At 38.2% G+C, this 19125-nt stretch overlaps 2 protein-coding genes across 2 annotated transcripts in view; both read right to left on the bottom strand.

The window, feature by feature from the left end:
* The window catches only part of pik3cb (phosphatidylinositol-4,5-bisphosphate 3-kinase, catalytic subunit beta), a 150672-nt gene that overhangs the window by 69953 nt on the left and 61594 nt on the right, over window positions 1–19125 (bottom strand). Inside the window, exon 3 of the mRNA XM_042486215.2 lies at window positions 14907–14982. The gene's annotated coding sequence lies outside the window, so the exon portion shown is untranslated. The remainder of the gene's footprint in view (window positions 1–14906; window positions 14983–19125) is intronic.
* foxl2a (forkhead box L2a) lies at window positions 11430–13426 on the bottom strand. Its single transcript, XM_042486417.2, has one exon. It carries the CDS (start codon window positions 13193–13195, stop codon window positions 12275–12277), a length of 921 nt encoding a protein of 306 aa, XP_042342351.1. The 5' UTR covers window positions 13196–13426; the 3' UTR covers window positions 11430–12274.

Raw genomic sequence — 19125 nt, 5'->3', positions numbered from 1 at the left:
GCCAGGTGTATGTATGTATATCTGGCATAATTTGGGGGAGCATTTAATTTGATGAACATAATATTATTTGATTCTTCTAGAAATAATATTTAGTGTAATAAATATGTTTAAAGAGTAATGAACTGAACAAACTGAATTGTGATTGGGAGCACTACACAAGCCCGGCCTTGAATAAGGCTCTGTATTTTCTATTTTTCCTTTTTTCTCTCTTTTATTGTGTACAATTTATTAATTTGATTGTCTGTCCTGTCTTAGTTGCCAATGCTTAATAGTAGAACATATGAATTTTTAGGAACACTGAAGGTCGATTTTCAAAGATGAAAGATGACTTGTGTGAAGTCGATAGAGTAATTTAAATCTACTATAAACTGTGCAATTATTTATGTCAGCTTATTGTCATATGTCTATTATGAAGATGAAGGCTATCACTGGGTGCTGCACCCAATATCACTATTTATGTAAAGAAATAAACATTATCATCACCACACAGGTTATATAATAATGCTTATGTATGACAAGATAGGATGACAATAAAAGTATTAAAAACGAAATAATATTTTGAATATATTATGAGCCAACGTGCAGTCTCAGATCCTCAGACGGGGCCTCCTGCTCCTTCCAAAGTGGAGGCTTAAATCTAAAGGGGACCTTGCCTTTGACATCAGATAAGACTTATAAAATCGGTGGCATCCCTCTCAAAACTCACTTTTAAAAACTTGCTTTAATGTGATGTCACCTTTGTTTATTTCTTCATTTTGTTGCTCTTACTCCATTTACTGATTGAATGATTGCAATATTTATTTCAAATAGCGGTTGGATCAAAGCTGTTCCTGTAGCACTTCGTCCTACACCTAGGTACTTTAAACCTTTGCCCAGATGGTACGAGCTGAAATTCCTCAGAAAGAGGATGGGAGTTACAAGGACGTGACTGGCTATCCACTGCAGTTGATTAGTATACAGGGACTCGATGCTCCGCTGTGACTCACCAATCAGGCAACTGGACCATGGACAACCTGACTCAGTCTGTTCCTGTCTTTCAGTGTCAGATTGCCAGACCATGCCACCAAAGAAAAGGATGAAATGACTCTCTCTCTCTCACAACTCACTTTTAAAGACTTGCTTTAATGTGATGTCACCTTTATTTATTTCTTCATTTTGTTGCTCTCACTCCATTTACTGATTGATTGATTGATTGCAATATTTATTTCAAATTTTGTTTTCAAGATCATAAACTTACAATCAAAAGAATAGTGCATAAAAAAGAAAAAGAATAAAGACAAAAAAGAAAACAGTCAAATCCATTGTTCGAAAAAGGAGTAGGAAGAAGTAAAAACTTATCTGATCCCACCCTCTCTCCATTGTTCATTAACTAATAAATCAACATATGCTTCCTTACTAAAAAACATAGCTCATGAATACAGAAATAAATAGAAATGAAATATATATATATATACACACACACACACACATATATATGCATGTGTGTGTGTGCGTGTGTGTGTGTGTATGTGTATGTATATATATATATATATATATATATATATATATATAGGTAAGTAGGTAGGTGACTTTATTTGTACCCGTAGGTATATTTGTTTTGCAGCATTACAGAGAGAGCATCCATGTTAGTTTACAACATTAAACGAGAAACACTGACAGACAACACATGCATAACAGACAGGGCAAACACCGGGTACTCAAAGCTCACAAGAAACAGGAATAAAATCAAATATAGCCTAAAAAGCAGATAAATAGTTCTATATAAATAAATATAAAATTAAGAGAATTTGTGTGCAACCCATGCCAGGCTTTATTTAAATGAATGATAGCGGTTGGATCAAAGCTGTTCCTGTAGCACTTCGTCCTACACCTAGGTACTTTAAACCTTTGCCCAGATGGTACGAGCTGAAATTCCTCAGAAAGAGGATGGGAGTTACAAGGACGTGACTGGCTATCCACTGCAGTTGATTAGTATACAGGGACTCAATGCTCCGCTGTGACTCACCAATCAATCAACTGGACCATGGACAACCTGACTCAGTCTGTTCCTGTCTTTGAGTGTCAGATTGCCAGACCATGCCACCAAAGAAAAGGATGAAACCGACTCAGTAAAAGCACGATAAATTAGTGTAAGCATGGTTTGTCCAATGTGGAAGTACAACAGACTTCTCAGGCAGAAAAGACGCTGGTATATACATATATATATACCATATATATATATATTTGCATATAACATACAGACATATGTCATTGTAACCAAATATGCCCTACAAAATAGAATTGAATTTATAAACAATTTATCGTCTATACTATAACTTACATATTGAGTTCATTTGTCTCCCATAAAAATACATATATTTTCATCGCTATACACATATACACTTGTATACCCATAAACATACTTATTATTCATTCATTCCTTATCCGTCTAATGTCCTGGTCTTATAATCATGTTTAATGTTTTAATTTATTTACATGCTCATCTATCTCTTTTTCATCTGTTTAATCATCGTATTTTTGTTTTATCCCCATTTAGTTTAGTTTATTTGTTTCACATAATACAAACAATGGGGATAAAACATATAAAAAGCACATGTAAGGGCGTGGTAGAAACCTATTACCAGCTTTTATGAAAACCACACCCAGAAAAAATATGAACAGTAAAATACAAGCAATCAGCACACAAATACATTTAGTTGATAAAAATTCAAAATCTCACAGAGCTTTTCCAAGTCTATTTTTGTACACAGACAATGACACAAAAATACAGTTATTGAACATTTTCATTCCATAAGATAACTCCACGATATTTGACAGAAAACTGACCATGGGAAGTGTTATTCAAAGGAATATGAAGATTTAGGCCTGTCTAGTTCTATAATAATGAATCCCCACTGATTTGATGTCTTCTTCTTATATTATTGTTATCATTTTTGATTGCATTTATTCTAATATTTTCTAAAATTTTATTACTTTAATTCCTTTTCCAGATCTGCCTGCTTTATCACTTTTATCCCTTTTATTTGCTTTATTTTTTTACCTTTAGTTGACACATTTTGTTCTGGCCTTTTAGTTTGACTTTTATAGACTTTTCTGTGTTTGGCATGTTTTTTAATGTTTATTTTATTACTGCTGAGTTCCTGCCTTTGCTTTGTCTGCCAAAGCACTTTGTAATCAACTGTTTTTAAAGGTGATATATGAATCAAGTTATCATTATTATTATCTATTTCAGCACAATAGTCATGATTTAAGAAAGATCACATTATGTTTTTTTTGTTTGCTTGTGTTTTAATTTATGTTACAGAGTTTGAGTCCAAATTATTGTAAACTGTGTTTATGCTCTTACAAAGAACACAGTACAAGGTAGATTTACTGTCATTTTTCTTAAACGTGGTTTGAGAAGAAATGGAATTAAAGTGCTGTCATGCCTCTGGTTGTTCGATTATACAATGGGGCTGATTCAGAGAAGAACACAAAGAGATGAGTCAAATTACACGACTGTCTTTGTTTTGCCACAAGGGGGAAGCAAATATCCACACAGCACAGTGTTATTGTGGTGAGTCAGTTTCAAAGGGAGAAAACACGCTTAGTCTTTGACAGTGAGCACATTTGGGTGACTTCTGTTAAAAATTATGCTCCCAATGTGACTGCTTTCAATGAAATGTGAATGATGGTATGCGTTGTCTTTACTGCACGTGGATACTGGCCTGGTTACAGTGCCATGTATGCAGCTGGCCTGGATCTTGAGATATTGCCATGATCGGAACCATAAGTGTGTTTTTTCAGCGTTAAGTGTATTTAAACAATCTCCTCACGCTACAAGTATGTGTGGTACACCTCATCAGTGACATAAAAATTATATGCCATGTGCCACGTGCTTGACCTGCTGGCGAGCAGGGGTTAACGGCTCTCCCTCAGAGTCCCCCTCATAACGTTCTCATTGTCTGAAATTTGCTTAACATAAGCTGGGCTCAAAGGGAGCAGCCTGTGCAGCGTAGTCCTGAGTCCAGCATGCTTCCATTACGGCTCCTCTTATTTGATTAAATGTACCCTAACTCGGTCCAAACCCACACTGTGCATAATCTCTTCACAGATGATAAGCGTGTAATAAAAAGCATATTTAACTTGAAAGGGTACCTTATGTGAATGCATATAATTATGGATATCAAAATATCATCATTTGTTTAATTGTGAGGTCTTGCCAAGAGGTATGTAATTGCTTGAAAGCAATATGGCTGAAATTGGACTGCAGTGTCTGAGATCTGACCTGGGACTAGGGTTTGGCATGTGCATAAAGGCAGGGTGAGGGGTCAGGCCTAAAGCCAACTTCCTGTTTTGGATGTGAATGTTATAGCCAATAAAAAGAGAGACTTACTTCACAAACGTTATCATTTATAAGGGAAAAAACAAAACAAAAACAAAACAATAATATATGACAATGGCATACACATTTAACGGAGAGCTTTAACAGCCAATTGACTGTATCATCACTTAATTTAAAATTAGTTAATTTTGGGATGTTTTATTGTCCTTATGTATCATGCATTTTGTACCCTAATATTAACCCTCTGAAACCTGGAACAACATCAGTGTTCTTGTGCTGCGTTAAGACGCCTTTCAGAAACATATAATCCTTTGAACCCTGAGCAAATTGATTTCATTTCTTTTGAAAACATGGCTTAAAAAGCCATGAGTAAATTGGCAAGAGATGCCCCACATATTGCAAGAAATAAGGAAAAGAAAATGACCTGAAAATTAGTTTTAAAGGAGAGAGAGAGAGAGAGAGAGAGAGAGAGATGGAGCGAAATGAGAGACAATTAAAAAAATATGCATTATAAATATTTTAACTAATTTGTCTCTATATTTGTTTACACTTTATGTTTGTTTGTTTTTTACCTTTTAATTTTATATAAATAATAATTTTAAAAATAAGTTAAATATATTACAGTTTTTCTTTGGATTACAGTTGAAGTGGATTAAAGTACTATACAGATAACTTAAGTTTTTATGGTGATATGCTGTATTAAACAATTATAGTAACAGTTAGTTAGTGTAGAGGTAAAATATGGTGTTGGTACTGTAAATCTGAAGCTTTTTGAACCCTAACAGTGTAGAGCTGTTCTGCACTGTTATGAAATTTAAGAAAATCCTGATAGCATAAATAAGAGGGCATTTTGGAATTGTTATGGTTGTGGAATAATCTCAGTATTTGGCATATCCGAATGAGCTCGTATTTCTTTTGCTGATAGTGGCCTGATGCAGTGATTATATGTCTCACACTGTCCCAAGAGGTCAGCCAATTTCTGACCAAAAAGTTGCACTGGTTTATTATATAGCCCGCAGTATTAGAAGAACAGGTGCTGGGCCTTAATGATCCCTGTGGGAATTGGGTTTCATCTTTGATTAATTGGAATGTTAACAGCAGAAGAGTTATCCTAATAGCTTCTTGTTGCCAGCCCCTGCGGAAGTTTTTAGGGGGTGGCGAGAAAGGAAAAGGGTTTAAAAATAGACTCCATCAGCGCGCGATGGGAAAAGACGTGCCATTTAAATCCCGACAAAGCAATTTGCAGCTCATAATCAAGAGAACGGAAACATTTTATCGCATTTCCCCTTTACAGTACAAGCTGGCCGGTTCCGCCACATCCACAGGCAGAAATTAACAGCAGCCAAACGGTGGTGAATGCGTGTCTGTTCAAACAGGTCTGTTGGCACAAAATCAGTTATTGCTTAAAGGTGATATTCCATTATGAAAAACCTGTTGGTTTAGTGGAGTGAGTTTCTGGATGAAGTTTGTTTTCTCCAGATAGTGTGATTGCAGTTAGTGCAAGGAGATGCACTAATAACTGCATTTACTGCAGGCAAACCTCAACGTGCAATATATAATGTATTCGCATTCACAAAGGCTCTTCTTCGGCTTCCAGCGGCTCTCCTCTGAAGGTCAGACTCAGAGTCCCCCTCATTTGGACAGCCTGTTTAGCGCGTATGTGACATTTGAGCGGCCCGGTGCTGCTGGAGGGCAAACGGAGGTCAGTGCGTGATGATTTTTCTCTGTGAATAGATGACAGTCCATCTTCTCCTCCAATAGATGACACTGGTGTGTATTTATAGTCTCGGTATTTGTAGACATTTGATGAACCTCTGTTGACCAGACGTCCAAGTTAACAAATGCGCGGTTCCTATTTATAAACTGTAGCCGTGTATCAACACACACTATTGTAATTATTTTGGCAAATTAAAGAATTATTACATGCTGTCTATTGTCTCGCGGGGTCGTCATTAAGATAGAAATCAGCAGTCACTGAAAACATCACGTAGATCACCGCGACAGGTTGATTACGTTGGAGATTCACCAGAGGACGCGCTGTGAAAATAAACAGCTCTATATTGACTAATGTCATAGAAATAGCACAGGCAGAATGAAACTTCTAGTATTTTTGCACCAACAACACAGAAAGAAAAAAAAGCTCGTGCTGGTTTGAACAATTGCCGGATTTTCTGCGAATCAAATCTTTGCATATTTTCCTGTTTGGAGCAGATGTATACCAAACAGTGGTGACCCCCACTCTCCTTTTCAATGGGGCTGGGGTGATGTGCGCCGCTTCTAGGTGGAAACTGTTGCTCTTCAATCTCAAACATTAGCGAGAATGCCAGGAATTCAATTGTGTGCAGACATTGGGAAACCTGCAACCTGCGTGTGACTTGACCGGCCGGGTCGCATCGCCGGTGCCCCGTGGAGCATGCAAGCTGTCACAGCCGGAACGAGTCCAGGTACGCTGCTGTCTCCGTGTATGTGTGTGTGTGTGTGTGTGTGTGTGTGTGTGTGTGTGTGTGTGTGTGTGTGTGCGCGTGTGTGTGACGAAGAAGAAACGAGGGTCAAATGTGTTCCTTCTACAATGAGTTGACCTCATTCGTCTTGTTGATTATAATCTGTCATCTCTGAGAGCACAACAAAGGACACAATCACGGTTATTCAGCGCGCGCTCAGCGGAAAAGACGAGTGAAAGCAAAAGCGCACATTGCGCTAAACCCTTTCACCTCGTGCAGAAATAATTGAAATTTTACAGAAACATTTATGCATCACCTTCACAGCTATCTTGAAAGCTCGCGCATACTGTATTTTGGCTATCGCTGCATATTGGAGCTGCAGTTATTGTTTCGTGCTTCTTTTTAAAACATTTCACTGTCTTATTGTTGTAATTTTCTTGTCTTGCAAAAAATGTATGTATATGTTATCCTTTAAACTATGTCTGTTATTTAACTTTTGCTGCTGCATGTTTGCATGAAAGGTGCTATATAAATACAGTTGAGTTGACTTTATTAGGCTAATAATATATTCCATACTCATGGAACATTTGCTAATATTTCCCCTATATGGTTAAGTTTTAGTTGAAGGTATTACTCACATAATATCATGATAAACTCTCAGAACCTGATTCACGCAGACACGTACTGCATGCCAACAAATCCTATTTCTACAAAGAGGAGTCTGTTTCGAATAGAGTAGCGATTCGCCATTGCATATTTTAAATTAATCTTAAGTAATTAAATCATATTAATCAGGTTTTTCATTTAGAGGTAAATATTCACAATATAATAATTTTTCATATATGAAATAACGTGCACATCCAGGCTGACGCAGTGTGGATCTGCTGACTTTATAATCAGTGTAAAATTTTAAAGCAGGCCTGTTGGAGCCATGAACCTCGGCTGGCCTTATCTCTGTCAGCCCCTGAGACATCCTGTATGCAGGCCCATTGTTCCCGGCCGACCGGCTGAACTGCCAACCTCTCTGCGCAGATGCACACCTGCCGCACAGACAGACCATATTCAGTTTATTGCCTTTACTGGGGAGATGTAGGACTCGGAGTTTTTCTCTGTTTTGTTTTGGTATGTGTGTCTTAATGTGTGTAAGCCTACTTGAACGCATGTGTTGCACAGGCAGGAAACTATAGCCCTCGGGTAACATGTAATAGAGACTTGGGCTCCTTACAGTCCCCCTTTCAGGACAAACAAAAAGCAAGTTAAAACAAATAAACTGCAAAATATCACCACGAATTATACATATAGGCACATCAGACTTCAGGTCAAATGCTAAGATTAAAAAAACAACAACGACAAGAAATACAAAACAAAACATATCTATATGTGACTATAAATAAACCAAACGTGTGCTATTTATTTTTATATAAAAAAGGAAAACATTAGAAAAAATAAACAAAGATTAAAAAAGAAAATTAAAAAGATTAAACTGGACTATCAGCGGATGTATTCAGGCCTAACTTTAAAATCATTAAGCCAACCTCTGGTTCATAGTTTATGTAAAGGTTAGTTACACTCGCCGAAACATATATTCATGTAAAACTCTAGTATTTGTTATTTTTGGAGGAGTGTTTAGAATACACTTGCCTTTCAAACGCGCCCTTATCTCCTGATTGTTTACAAAACATTAATGTGAGGAAGCAGAGAATGAGCACTACAGCTCAGCTCCCTCTGCACGCGGGAGGATGGACAAGTGTTACTCCGACCGGGACCGAAGCTGATGGCACTTTCATTTCATGTTTCTATCACTGCAGTTTCACGCAGGCTTTATACGCAACCGACGTAAAGCGCTTGTTTGTGCTTCTTTGACTCGACGGCTGGCTTTGAGAGGAAGACGCGTGCACAGACGACTTTTTAAACCATAATGTAATCAGGCTTTCTTCTCATTTTAGCTGTGTTGTGGTTTCACTCAGAAAGTAATGAGAAATGATTTCTCACTGAGTTTCTGCAATGCATCTCTTGGAGTCAACTTTTAAAAAATATGAACTTTTTTATAGCAGTCAGCAAAATGTCATGCGTTGTAGCCTGTATATATATATATATATATATATATATATATATATATATATATATATATATATATATATATATATATATATATATATTTGATGGACCTCAGCAACGTTTACTTTTTTGTGTGGGAGGAATGAATCATATAAATGTTTACGATGAGTATTTTCATTATGCTGAAACAACCTTTTGAACTTTGAACCTTTGGGGGATTTAGCATATATTTTAGTTTGCATGTTAAAGCGGGTCAACCAAGTTGTAGGCTACATAAACACAACAAAAAAATGTATACATATATATATATACACACACACACCGTATTACGTCGATCAAAATGCCTTGTAAATTATGCAGTGTTAATTTGCAATTTTTAATAACTGTTTTACTCTAGCTTTTTCATCCATGTTTCCTCATGATAAATTCCTATATTACAGCTATTAGTTGTTGCACTCGTTGCATCTGTAGCACTCTTCACTTGAATTTAAGTCGAGGCGTTTAAAAGACTACGCTTCAAAATATGTAAATCTGCAGGTTTAGGCTATATGTGCAAAGGGCAAGTGCACTACGAGAAACCTTTCAAATTGTGTCTCATGTCCCAACAAGCCTTCACCAAAAAAAAAAGGAAAAAAAAGCTTACAAAAGCACACCAATTAATTAAACAACCATTATTTATAATATAGGCTACTTAATAGCAGCTGTGCTTTAAGACTTAATGTGATTCTGAAAATAACGCATTACAACTGAGTCGTTCTAGATTGGTTATTGATATACAAGGGTGTGTAGGCTTGTTTTTTATTTATTTTTTTAGGTTTTCGGGATGACGGGCCTGTGTTTGACAGCACAGAGGGTGGATCAAGGTGAAAGCGTGGATACACCTCCTGGCCCTCTTTAGTCATGTTGACCACGCTGGACTTCAGAGTTAACTCCGGCGCCAAATACGTCTGACCTTTCAAGGCTGATCTCACAATCTAATATAGTATGTGCTATTAGATGTTCAGAAGTCATATTCTGTAACTGGTCAGCTTTTAAAACAATAACTCAGTGTGCACGATAGCTGCGGACTGCTGTCAAAACAGTAAACTTATTGAATTGATACACCCTTTAAGTGTAAAAGTCGAAACCCACATGGCACCAATATCGCTGTGATAATATGATAGTGATTATAGGAGGGACGGGGCTGAGATCAGTCGGTGCATATTGAGGCATTTCACTCGACAGACATGTCTCTCCCTCTTTTGGGGCTCGCGGGGACGTGTCTACGTAATTCAACAGTCTCACACTAAAAAACAACAGAGAAGGAGGAGCTGTCTGACTGAATTTAAACTGTCCCCCCTCCAGAGAAGACTCTCTGGCAAGACGTCAAGATTTTACTAAATGAGTCTTTCAGAGAACCGAAATCCTCTTCGCGTGTTATGTCACATTTTGCAACATTATCAAGGGTTATTATGAGCACATGTAAGACAAGTTTGCATTGACGATTTTTTTAAGTCCTACTCCCCGTCTTAGTTGACCATACTTCCTTAATTAGTATTTAGTCGACAAGTTAAGTGCAATAACATTATTCATTTTCTTGTTGTCGGTCTTAACAGTTAAAACCATCAGGATAACGAAGGTTATTATTATTGTCCTAATATTTACTGTGAATATTCTTGGTGATGTTGGTGCAGTTGCTATTTAAAGTAGAACTAGAAAAGCAAATTTAAGAAAAATGAGGGTAACCTCATGATCACGATCACACATCCAACGCAATATCATATCAAATTGAGGGTGGAAATCTTTGCGTTTAATCATATAGAGAGGAGAAAGAATAAAATAATTAACCCGAAGACAGTCAGCCTTCTTGCATCGCCATTTTGCAACCGAAATTGGATCATTTGTAAATTATATACAAATTATACTTAATAGTAGAAAGGAAGAAAAAAATCACGTTTGCCGTAAAGTGATCTAACAGGAAAAATGCGCACTGCGTGTTTTTGTACAGCAGTTGTGCAGCAGGCTAACATTTACACAGAATGTATTTAATTGCCAAAAAGACACGCTGTGGGACACAAATTAACAATGACACTGTAAATTCAAATTATTGCTACTATATAATTATTATTATTATTATTATTATTATTATTATTATCATTATTATTGTTATTGTTGTTGTTATTGTTATTATTTCTATTGTCGTTTTGTTGTTGTATCATCTAGTTATTACTGTAAGTGAAAAAATCTTTATTTTTATCTTATAAATTGACCCTAATAGTTCGGCATACATTGAAATAATAATTAATTAATAATTAGCAACTTATCAAATATATAGACCTATATTAAAATTTATAGCCTATAGAGGCAATTAATTTACCAAGAGACAAAATGCCTACATAGCAGACATTTTACGCGGTATATAGTGGAAAAAGTGCAAAACTTCTAACGCTGCGCAGTGCTTTGCCTAAGTTTAATATATCTTCAACATTTCTTTAGCAAACTGTAAAAACTGCTGTATATTAACAATACAGTACTTTCATGCTCCACAAGTTGTTTTTTTTTGGGATTTTTTCTAGTGCCAACAGTGGTTACCAGAGCATAAAACAGATTACTTCATGACCACTGTGTTACTTTAAGAAATACAAGTTTATTAAGAAATTCACAAACCTAGAAAAGAGGGAAAAGTGCTAATTAAAATGAAACATGGCCCCAACATGAATGAGACAATAAAGCTAATCACGTTTATAAAAAATAATAATAATAATAATCAGAAAGATTAACAAAACCTGGCACTGGCTGGCGTCATATTGGAAATGATATCATACATACATGTGTGGGATCAAGAAATATCAAAAACCCTGAATTGTTTTGTTGACGGTCTGCTGGATCTCCACACTCTCACCTTTTAACCCAACAAAGTTCACAACTCTGACAGGAGGTGAAGTTTCACCATGCAGGCCTTGCTCAGTGCAAGTTACTAAGGGGGCCAAATTCAGCTCTGATTCAATTACATATTAAAGCACTGACTAAATTAGGGCGTCTTATGTTCACGTTTCATTTGGCAAGAGTTTGGAGAAGCCGTGCGTAAAGTTGAGAGAAACCATTACGCACAATAACACAGCTGAAGAAATGTCAGCAATGTCTATCCCCGTGAAAAATGAAAAGCTTTTAGGCACAATTATGACTACAATACCGAGTTATGGTCATCAGTCCAAGTGTAATAGAGGCGCGTGAAATGGCTCCCAGAGGTTGTGCTACCTGATGTGTCCTGATGACTTCTTTACCTCCAGATTCCATTTTGTAAAACATTTTCAACTCGCGCATACCTCCCGATCGGCATTTATGGATGTCAGCTGGACCCAAACAGCTCGTCAGAAAAAGTCTCTTCAAAAATACTCTTGGTTCTGTTTTGAAATCACAGGAATTAACTCTCAGAGTCCTCATTTTTTTACACAGACCACTTTGGTAAACTTTAAATATCAATCCTCGTGTGTAACGCCGAGTGTTTGGTCTCGTGTTCCCAGTAAGAGCAGTGCATCATGGAGAGCTCCGCGGGCTGGCGGGAGCAAGCGAACTGAAGGCCCGCTCCGTTGCTGCTGGAGACCGGAGGAGGTGCCGCGGTGGCCGGGCTCAGCTGCTGGCTATGGTGGGGATGCGCCGGGTGGTGATGGTGACTCATGCCGTTGTAAGAGTTCACCATGCTGGGCAGCGCCATGCTCTGCACCCGGGAGTAGGGATTATAAGATGAGGGGGCTGACAGTCCCTTCATGTTAACTGGACTCACGTTGCCGCTGGCCATCTGACAGGACGTGTAGGACATCGGAGTGGGTGGCTGGCCTAGCGACCAAGAGTTGTTCATGAAGCTAGACTGCAGGTACTTGGGTGGAGACAGGTAGCCGTAGCCGTCCCCTCCGAACAAGGACTTCCCCGGCTGGAAGTGCGTCGGTGGAGGTCTAAACGGCCGCTTCATCCTGCGGCGCCTCCTGTAGTTCCCCTTCTCAAACATGTCCTCGCAGGCTGGGTCGAGTGTCCAGTAATTCCCCTTCCTCTCCCCGCCGCCCTCCCGCGGCACTTTAATGAAGCACTCGTTGAGACTCAGGTTGTGTCTGATGCTGTTCTGCCAACCTTTTTTATTTTTCTCATAGAAGGGAAACTTGCTGATGATATACTGGTAAATACCGGACAGAGTGAGGCGCTTCTCGGAGCTCTCGCGAATGGCCATGGCGATGAGAGCCACATAGGAGTACGGTGGTTTCTGGGACGGATCCGGTTTCTCCGGTACCTTGTCCTGGACCGGCTCCTCTTTGGGTCGCTCTTTCTCTTTGGTCGTGTTGGTGTCGTGGATCATTAAGGCCATTGCGTCATCCTCCGGGTTTTGGTAAGTGGCCATCATTGCGCACGCCAAAACAAAACAAGTCCAGTCCGAATGCAGCAGCAAAACTTTTAATGCCCTCGATGAGCAAACTGATGCGTTGCAGAACCTCAAGATGCACCGAAAATTGAAAGCTGTTTCCCCAAAGCGCACAGATGAATCTTTATTTTTGCGGCTCAGTAGGTGACATGCATCAGACCTTCCTCTCTCTCCAACAGGGATTTTTCTAAACTGGTTTCTGATGAAGGCGCAACCCAAGTTGTGGTTTGTGAGTCAGTAAGCCCAGCCCTTTCCTCTTTTTTTCCCTCAGGTCCACTGACAGGCTGCTTTTGCTCCAATGGAGCGACGTTGTGCGTCGTGATTTGCGCGTATTTGAGTTCCGCCTCCGGTGGTTACAGTGAATGAAAAAATAATGGCTATTAACATGTTGAAGTTCGTTTTTGTTGAACCCGGGTCAAAAAAAGAGCAAAATATGGACATTAAATATAGGCCTATTTGCATTCAAAAAGAATAAACTCACTGAGAAACATACAATTCTGAAAAACTATGGACATATATTTACACATATGTCTTTAAATTCAGTTGCATGAAATGCACATCAGGAGAAAAAGTGAAAGAAAATAATAACTGGTTGAATTATTTTGTGATGTGTTCGTGCACAATGCCATTGAAAATGATATATTAGGGACAAATGATTATTGATAAATAAATATGTTTAAATTAGTTTCCCATCCCAAATTTGAGGGGAACTTTTTTTATGTTAAATGCAAAATATAAATCCTCCCTTAATGTATTTTCTCGCCTCGACAGTTGTTTCAACAAAATTCGTTCCAAACAACGCAAGTCAAACGATAACCAAACATATTTGACTAAGCTCTGCCAAATGGGGGCTTTACACTCCCTCGTCATCTCAGACCAAAGACATGCACATTTGCAAACTAAGAGAACTACACGGACGCTGCTGCTTAATTAGCTCACATAGAAAGGGAAGTGCAAGGAGAGGTATACATTTCTCTGGCCACCCATGAGGGTCCCCTCGGCTTTCTCTGGGAGTGTATTTCCGTGCTCTGGGAGTCTGTGCAGGTGGAACAGCATTGGCATGTGTGTCATCACCCTGCAGCCAGTCTGCAGCCTGGCCGCAGCAGCTGAACCGCGGTGAGAGCCAACCATCTCTCATCGTGCAATTACCGCAGACTCACAGTTTCAAGCGTTACAGCGCCGTGTTATTTCTTGTTTCAATGTCTTTTTCACATGTTTAAGACGGAGAGCATTTCCCGTTAATCTCAACACCGCTGTCATGCCTCTGCGTTGTGAGTATTTGGCTTAGTTAAAGCATTACATCATTCAATGTGTTAATTAATGAGGTTATCAAATAACACAGGAAAGAATAAACAGCACCTTTCAATTTGCAGATCAATGCATTATTTAAAAACATTTAAACCGATATTGATAATAATATGTGTTGCTTTAATGCATGTTTATAACAGAGGAGAGAAGTGTGAAAAATGACTGTATCATGGAAAGACAGTTAGCTGACTTTAAATTTAACATTTTTCTTTTTTGTTTTGATTATTTTGAGAGGGAGAAAATGGCATTTAGGCTGCTGTTCATTTGAGACAAACAAATCAACAGAAATATAAGCTTGTGAAGTGGTTTGTAAGTTTGTCAAAAAATAAGGCATAGACCACAAAATAGACCCCATTTGACTTACCCGCTATGTGTTTAGGTTTACCTCATGATTTCGGGAGTTGTTTAGTCTTCTTTTATTGTTCCAGAGAAAGTCTGTGGTCTTCTCCTCTTCCCTGCTCCTGCACTCAAACAAACACAGAAGCGGGAATCACCCAACAAGCTCTCGAGGAAAGACCTTTCAGAGTGACTGAAAATAGTCCTGTCTGTTTACATGATCATTTTTAGCATTCGCAGTGAACTAACAAATCTTATAAAACTGTTTAATGTAATAAGCATATGAAAAAAAAAATAATAAAACGGTCAATATGTAGAGGTTAATTTATTCAAAATTTAGATTAGTCTGTCAACACAATTTGCTCATTTTTTAAAAATTGAATATGTATCTATTCACTGCCTTTTGAATGCAACATTGATGATTTCCTGATGTATTGTATTTCATGTATTGCTATACCCCTGTGTATAATTGCCTTGTGTCTGAATGTGCCATTTAGAAATAAAACTTGCCTTGAGTTCCTTTCAAGACAGTAAAATTAACCTATTTGTCATTTAGCAGAGCCCCTTCAAAGAGACCCTGGCATCCCCCGAACATCACCCTAAAAACACTATTAAATGCTAGCCTATTTTAGGCTAAAATGAGCTAATATATTAAAAAAAATGTTGCTTGAAATTTCCATAAAAACAGATAGCCTATATGTAGCCCGCCTTTCAATATTATCTACCAGGTATTTTGCAGTGGCTCATAAATACTCCCATTAGGTCTATCTGTTGTGAAAAACGTTCATGGCAAAAATTGTCTAATTAGCCTACATGTAGTCTGTTAATATTTCATCTGAATAAGCACTGAGCACCACCGATATAGCTATGCGTTAGGAAGCCTGACTATAAATATTTTTCTCTCTTATTTCAAACGGACTTACTTTTCAACTGATGTCTACCCCTCTGGTTAAAGTTTTTTTTTGTATTTTTCTCCCCCTCCTCCTCTATTACCTGTAACCTTCCCGGCTCTGAGCTGCCGCAGTCACGCGCGTCACGTCACAACAAAGCTGAAAACTAGCATGTCGACAATCCGTAAACAAAACAAGGAGCCTGAAACTTGAACTGCTTGTAGGCTTCAGTGAGGCGCTGAGGAATGTTAATTTGATAGTGTAGACTGCTTTCGTAGGCAGGGACTTTAACGGGCAATAAACAAACAAATAGGTCAATAAATTAGATTAAATAAATATCAACATATAAGTAGGGTAAATTATAATTTATAGCTATTTATAGCAACTATAGGCCTAATTTGCTAAGTGTGATATTGGCTCATATGAAAATTTACTCTGCATTTAATTTTTTTGACACGTGGTTTCTTAAATTTCTGGCATATTGTGATTTATTGTATTACACGCTTTGATTTTGCAAGTGATGTTAAAACATTTTTTAAAAAATGTAAGTATTTCTCTGAGCCACATTATAGGCCTCCAAGATTTTTTTTAATGCCGACATGCATGTACGACACGCATAACATGTAAATATTTTTTTCTTAATTACTTTTTTAAAAAGACAAGACGAAATTTAATTCTAGCAGATTTACGCACGGTGCAATCTGTCAAAACGCATTGTTGCTCCTGTATAAAGTGGATTTTTATTGGCTGCATGAAATAAATAGGACAGCGGCATGTCAAAGACAGAGGACACTTTCACAGACAGACAAAAGTGCGTGTTTTTTCTTACATAAATATACACTCGGTAAGTCTGTCAACACCTCTCCAATCAATGCTCCTATAAAGGAATCCTACAGGCCGCCACACACACGCAGACACACACACCTTCAAAAAAAAAAAAAGAATACGAAATCTGAATTCACTTAACATGTAGTCTATGTTCATAAATCATTCAGACCTCTCTGAAACAGTATAAATTTTAGTGATAAGACTTGGTCTGAAAGCTATCTGTTGCCACAGTCACAGGCCGCAGTTATAACCTCCCAACGCGCAGTGTGCGTGTGGCACAATGAACTGAAGAGCCATCATTGCAACGGGCCCTAATGTAATTTGAAAGAGTGGAATTCCTGTCCTCGCGCACTTCCTGCCCTCGCAGGTCCAGGACTAGGATGTTTATGATAGCGCGTGTGGGTGGAATGCGGCGGACGGATCCGCCGGGTCAGGTCGGGATCGGAGAAAAACCACCCGGACTGGAGAGGCTTCAGTCAGTCTGGTAAAAACGGGACCAGATATAAAACTGGCGAGAAAACCAAAAATTTCTATTATTATTATTATTATTAACATCATAATTATTATTGTTGTTAATATTATTATCATTGATATTATTATTATTATAGCTGTAGTTGTCTATGCTAGTATTTTGGAAGTATTTTTTTTATCAAACAACTAACTATAGTTACTTTTTCTTTTTTTATTTTTATCATTGTGGTTGTGTTGTGCATATCCCCCACTTTATGGCTTATTTCTTTCAAGGAAACCTCTGCTGTTCAAGAATAATATCACCAGGATGCAATTGAACTTTATTCTGTGTCCTTTGTAACAACACATACACACACATGCACATACGCACACACTAATATAGCTGCATTTAAAAAAAATGTTTGAAGTTTTCAGAAATGAACGTCATTGATTGTCTTACTCCAGAATGTTGTATTATAAACTAAATGTCATCTCCTCAGTGGAAAATATTGCAAAACATTATCGTGGCTCATGGATTGGAGTCCCTTTCAACAGCTAAGTTGAAGGATTATGGTCACCAAACAATATAAGCTATGATATCAATATCTGAATGATTAAAAATGAGGTATTAAGTAGTGTGTTGAATCGTTTTGTAATTGGTGATGCTCTTTTATTGTAATTTCCTTTTACATGTTGGTTACACTTGTGGCATAAAGATATGTAAGTTGCACTTATGCCTGAGTTATGTTGATTGCAAATCAATCACGTTAAAGTGTTGCAAGATGATTTTTGTTGTTTCATCTTGTGCATCTGCCCTGGACAGGCTGTGGGGAGAGACATCTCTCACTGGTTGTCCCAGTTTGATCTCTCTGGGATGGTCTCTGGTTCATTTGCATCTGGCTTGCCTGCATGATTAAACATCAACAAGACATTGCCTCCTCTCAATGGAATCTTTTTGAGGTGCAGGAGGGAGATGCGAGACGAGGGGAGGAGGGATAGAGGGACGAAGCGAAGAGGAAGAAGAAGGATGTACCCTCAGCCCTCATGCAGCGTCTCCAACATGGCTCTTGTTCCTCTCAGAAAGAAGAGAGAGATAGAGCAAATAAACACTGACCACCAGATTCCACCCATCTCCTTCACATCCCCACCCGCATGGATTAAGGTTCTGGGACGGATAGTGGGGGGATACACGTAAACATATATGCATATGCACACATGGTCGCCCTTTAGAGGTGTGTATGTGCATGTGATCCTATGAGAAAAAAAGTCTTATTAAGGGGGATGCTCAGCGGGTGGCGTGTGAGGGACACTTCCTCACTTTGTACAGTCCATCCCCTCTCCTTCAAACACTCACATCATTGTGTGGGAGTACATCCCTCCTCTCCTTTACTACCACTAGCTCCAGTGCAGAGAATGACATGTTTTTGGGGATTTTTTTTGTGGCCCAGTGTGCTTACATTTCTTATCGGCTGCAGGAAGCCTATGGGAAGCTCTATGGCCTTCCACAGCAACTCCTGTGACATGGACATAGTCCATTAAAAAGCAAAGACACCCTGAACAGCTACAGTTTCTTCACATAAACAACAACACAGATAATAAATCTGTTTTTATAGTCTGAATCTTTGAGAAATTCAATTCCACCGCAAAACAAAACAACAATAAAAAACAAGAAAATGATACTTACGGTAGCATATTTAACTTTCAACAGGTTTTTATCACTCACTTTACTTAAAACAACAATATAAATTGTGCAAACTGCTTGAACAGATTTCACATCGAGTGAAAAATATGAATATAATCGCATCATGGAAGGATTACTAGATGGGTGTACAGGGCACAGGGCCAGCGGCCCAAAATGTCAGCCCCCCCCACAACTTAACCTGCCAAATATCACTTTAATTAACAGCAAACAACCACGAAGAGACTCATAATGATGACAGAGATGACAATTAACTGCAAAGAGACACAAAATAACTACAAAACCATACAAAACAACCCCAAATAACAAAAACACCCCAAAACAAACACACTAAAAACCCCAAACACAAAATTATCTTAAAATAGGAAAATCAACAACAAAAAAAACACGTACAACATTTC

The sequence above is a fragment of the Plectropomus leopardus genome, chromosome 6 (assembly GCF_026936395.1).
Source record: "Plectropomus leopardus strain MGB_pleo_1.0 chromosome 6, ASM2693639v1, whole genome shotgun sequence".
NCBI classification, from domain to species: domain Eukaryota; kingdom Metazoa; phylum Chordata; class Actinopteri; order Perciformes; family Serranidae; genus Plectropomus; species Plectropomus leopardus.
Note: the sequence above shows the minus strand (reverse complement) of the source record. Positions and strands in the feature narration are given on the sequence as shown.